Below are 4,792 nucleotides of genomic sequence, written 5' to 3'. Positions count from 1 at the left end.
ACAAGACCCTGGAGATGCTGCAACATTCCAGCTCATTGGCGCTTCTTCTGGGCTCAGCAGAAGTGCCAGGATCAGTGCTGCTTTCCAGCTGATTGGTGCTTCTTCAGGGCTCAGCAGAAGCACCAGGATCAGCATAGAGCTCCAGCTGGAGCCTGGTGCTGATTCTGGTGCTTCCACTGAGCCCTGACAGCCTTGAAGAAACACCGATCAGTTGGAAAGCGACACTGATCCTGGCGGTTCCGCTCAGACTTGTGCGGTGCTGCCACCGGTTCAGCTCATTCCCCTCCCCCATTACCACTTTTCTAGGATGGTCGCGTACCACCTGCCAGGTGTCAATGTACCACAGGTGGTACCTGTACCACTGGTTGAAAAGCCCTGGTCTATTTGATCTCTTGCTAATGTGTGTTTTCTGTAAGAGAGAAAATTTTCAACTGTTTCCTGGGATTGTCTGCTTTTTTTCTCTTTCTAGAGCTCTGATTCCTTTAAGGAGATGACTGTGAACTTCACGGATGAGGAGTGGAGGCTGCTAGATTCTGGCCAGAAGGCCTTCTGCAGAGACGTCATGCAGGAGATTGCTGGGAATATGGCTGCCTTGGGTAAGACCAGGATGTTCATCTCCCTATAAGGCCGTGGCAGAAATACTCATAAATTTGGGAAATATCCTAGATGCTCCGTGGAAGGGACTGAGTAGATTGACTGATCCGCACCAAAGCTTTAATCTGTTTTTTTTTTTACTGAAAAAAATTCTTTCTGTACAATCAAAGACTCTTAGATAACAATTTGCAGATATCACATCCTGGCTAGACAAGTGAATTGTACCAAACCTGGAATACAGATTGGCATGTTTTTTGAGTGGTGGGGGAAGACACACCTCCTGAAGCTTCTAAATTCTAATCAAAATGTTAATTTTCTTTTTTTCCATGCAGATGATGTATCTGTGAATGAGAACGACAAGCAGGGAAGGTTAAATCTACTCCAAATAGTGAAGAATGAATTACAAGTACAAACCCTAGGCCATCAAAGTGACACCAAAAACCTAAAGAGAAACGAGCCAGAAGATGGAATGGAGAAGTTACCCACTTCTCTTCCTGTTCGTATTTGTGGCTTCCTATCCCAGGAAGATCAGAGGGAAATGAGAAATTGTGGGGGAGATTCCAGTCTGAGCAAAAAGAGGAAATTGTGCATACAGTGTGGAAAATATTTCTATAGCAAAGGTAATTTTAATCGCCACCAAAAAATCCACACTGGGGAGAGACCATATAAGTGCATGGAATGTGGAATGACTTTTACTAGGAATGGAAATCTTAAGCGTCACGAAATGATGCACTCTGGGAAGAGACCATATAAATGCATGGAATGTGGAAAGACCTTTACCCGAAAAGGATGTCTTAATCTTCATAAAAGGACGCACACTGGAGAGAGATCATATGAATGCATGGAATGTGGAAAGATCTTTATCCAGAAAGGACATTTTAGTCTTCATCAAAGGATCCATACTGGGGAGAGACCGTATAAATGCACAGAATGTGGAAAGAGTTTCATTTGCAACAATAAACTTAATCGCCACCAAAAGATTCACACCATGGAGAGACCACATAAATGCATGAAATGTGGAATGACCTTTACATGGAAAGAACATCTTAATCTCCACCAAAAGATCCACACAGGGAAGATACCATATAAATGCATGGAATGTGGAAAGACCTTTATCAAGAATGTACATCTTAATCTTCATCAAAGGATCCATACTGGGGAGAGACCATATAAATGCACGAAATGTGGAATGGCCTTTACCAGGAATGGAAATCTTAATCGTCACGAAAAGATGCACTCTGGGGAGAGACCATATAAATGCACAGAATGTGGAAAGACCTTCATTAGCAAGAATAGACTTAATCGCCACCAGAAGATTCACATTGTGGAGCTATCATATAAATGCATGGAATGTGGAAAGATCTTTACCCGAAAAGGATATCTTAAACTTCATAAAAGGATCCATACTGGGGAGAGACCATATAAATGCACGAAATGTGGAATGACCTTTACCAGGAATGGAAATCTTAATCGTCACAAAAAGATGCACTCTGGGGAGAGACCATATAAATGCACAGAATGTGGAAAGAGCTTCATTAGCAAGAATAGACTTAATTGCCACCAGAAGATTCACATTGGGGAGCAATCATATAAATGCATGGAATGTGGAAAGATCTTTACCCGAAAAGGATATCTTAAACTTCATAAAAGGATGCATACTGGAGAGAGATCATATAAATGCATGGAATGTGGAAAGACCTTTATCCATAAAGGAAAATTTAATCTTCATCAAAGGATCCATACTGGGGAGAGGCCATATAAATGCACAAAATGTGGAATGAGCTTTACCAGGAATGGAAATCTTAATCGTCACGAAAAGATGCACTTTGGGGAGAGACCATATAAATGCACAGACTGTGGAAAGAGCTTCATTAGCAAGAATAGACTTAACCTCCACCAAAAGATTCACACTGGGGAGCAATCATATAAATCCATGTAATGTGGAAAGATCTTTGCCTGAAAAGGATATCTTAAACCTCATAAAAGGATGCATACTGGAGAGAGAACATACAATTTCATGGAATGTGGAAAGAACTTTACTCAAAAAGAAAAACTTAATCGTCATGAACCACGGGACTCTATCAGGGTTTTTTTCCAAAGTGCCCAACCTCTTGTCACAGTGGCATCCACACAAGATAAAATTGGAAATACCTGAGAAGTGGAACCACCATCACTGAGTGTGCTTAATTCTCATAAAATGATCCACTCAGGAAAAATAAATGAAATCCGTGGATTGAGCTTTATTCTCAGCAACCAACTTAATTGTCATCCCAGGATCCAGACATGGCAGAGAGCTTACTAATTCATGGAATGTGCAACAATCTGGTTTGTATGGAATCTTGTTTACCATCCATGTAACTACAGAGAAGAAACAGGACAAGCACTAGAATTTGGAAATTGCTGATGTTGGATCAGTGACCTTACTGATGCCTTTTTTCTTGAGGCCAGCACCATGTTTCCCCGAAAGTAAGACCCCGTCTTACTTTCTTTTGGGCTCTGAAATAAGCACTAGGACTTAATTTCGTGTAGGGCTTACTTTTTGCCAGTACCAGCAGGCTGCAAGCACCTGGGGTGTAGACGCAACATGGCGAGAGCGTGGTGATGGACCAAGTACCTGGGCAGGGTGCGTGCCCTTCCCGTGCTAGGCCAGTCCCTGCAGCCCTGGGGCAGCCATGCTAGGTGGCGGGAAGGGCACTGAGGTGGCCAGGCCGATGTTCCTCCAGCCAGAGTGGGGAGCCTTTGCCCCGGGGATCTGGGAGGCCATCTTCCTGGTCTGGCTGGGCATTCCTGAGAGGTGAGGGTGGCAGCAGCCCAGGACCAAAGAAGCAGATGGAGCACCGGAGCTTTGGGGAGGGAGGGTGCTGAACCGAGCGGACCTGCCATCAACGCCCATGCTGGCTGCCCCTTCCCTGTGCAGGGAAAGAAAAGAAGTTTGTGGTGGTAGTGGTGGGGGGAAAGCTCAATCAATTCCAATTTCTCACGAAACAATCTTACGAAGTTGGAATTGATTGATTGACCTTTCCCTCAAACTTCTTTTCTTTCCCTGCATGCGGCAATGGAAGAGCATGAAGGAGAAACGGGATAGGGCTGGAAGTCAGGTAAGCAAAGACATGCAATTCCTGGGGGAAGCAAGGGCATCTGGGTGGTGGTGTGGCAAGCTCTCCAGCTCCAAGGGGAAGGAGCAGTTGGGATGGGTGTTGATGGCAGGACGCTTGCTCGCTTCAGCATCTTCCCTCCCCAAACCTCTGGTGCTCCACCTACCGCTTTGGTCCTGAGCTACCGTCTCCCCGCTCGTCTCTCAGGTGGGCCCGGCCAGGCCAGGAAGGCAGACTCCCTAGATTTCCAGGGCAAAGCCCCCCCTCCAGCTAGAAAAGCGTCGGCCTGGCTGCTCCCACCTCAGTGCCCTTCCCTCTGCCACCCGTCACGGCCACCTAGGGACGGCAGGGGAAGGCCTGGCATGGGAAGGGCACTGTGATTACCCAGGGCATGGCACAGAGGCAATGCAGTCAGCTGGCAATTCAAACCGCCCTTTAATTGCTCCAAATTTTCCCAAAATGCTCCCACGTTTCTGGCAGGCCCCAGAACAAAGTAAGACACACACACACACACCTTCAGCAGCCTCTGGCTGCAAGTAGTTTTAAAAGTTGTTAACCCTCCTTCAGGTTTCAATGCACACACAGATTAGAAGAGTAATTTACTCAAGGCCACATAGATCAGGGCTTTTCAACCTTTTCACTGATTGTACCACTTTTAGGATATGGCAATATTCGAGTACCACCTAGCAAGGTGTCAAAAACTTGATGACAAAAAAAAACAACCTGTTCAAAGTTGCAATTGCACTGAAATGACTTATGACCATTTTTCACACTTATGACCATTGCAGCATGCCCAGGGTCACGTGATTTATATTTGGATGCTTGGCAACTGATTCATATTTATGATGGTCACAGTGTCCCAGGGTCATGTGATCCCCTTTTGCAACCTTTTGACAAGCAAAGTCAATGGCAGGGCTGCTGGTGGCCAAGTGCTAAGGCGGGACTTCCCTCCCTCTCTCCTTCCCTGCTCCCTCTTTCTCATGCCCATCTCCTTCTGAAGAAAGAATTTGAACCCCCCCCCCCCAATTTTCTCTTTTCCATATATTCATCAAACAAGGAAAAGCCTCCAGAGGCAGAAAATACAAACTGCTGAGTGAACTAGC

At 45.5% G+C, this 4,792-nt stretch overlaps 1 protein-coding gene across 1 annotated transcript; it reads left to right on the top strand.

The window, feature by feature from the left end:
* The first annotated feature begins 490 nt into the window (after positions 1–490).
* On the top strand, positions 491–2,533 carry LOC114922169 (zinc finger protein 420-like). The gene is made up of 4 exons (XM_029286841.1): positions 491–596; positions 927–1,000; positions 1,118–1,814; positions 1,971–2,533. Exons 1-4 carry the CDS (start codon positions 491–493, stop codon positions 2,531–2,533), a joined length of 1,440 nt encoding a protein of 479 aa, XP_029142674.1.
* The last annotated feature ends 2,259 nt before the right edge of the window (positions 2,534–4,792 follow it).

This window comes from Protobothrops mucrosquamatus, unplaced genomic scaffold (genome assembly GCF_001527695.2).
Source record: "Protobothrops mucrosquamatus isolate PMUCROS unplaced genomic scaffold, P.Mucros_1.0 scaffold5395, whole genome shotgun sequence".
Classification (NCBI taxonomy): domain Eukaryota; kingdom Metazoa; phylum Chordata; class Lepidosauria; order Squamata; family Viperidae; genus Protobothrops; species Protobothrops mucrosquamatus.
The sequence above is the reverse complement of the archived record's forward strand: the minus strand, read 5'-3'. Positions and strand labels throughout refer to the sequence as shown.

Coding starts and splice junctions, on each gene's coding strand:
- LOC114922169 (XM_029286841.1), top strand. CDS start 491: ATGACTGTGAACTTCACGGATGAGGAGTGGAGGCTGCTAGATTCTGGC. Junction 1,001..1,117: donor TAGTGAAGAATGAATTACAA/GTACAAACCCTA, acceptor TTCCTATCCCAG/GAAGATCAGAGGGAAATGAG. Junction 1,815..1,970: donor CAGGAATGGAAATCTTAATC/GTCACGAAAAGA, acceptor TTACCCGAAAAG/GATATCTTAAACTTCATAAA.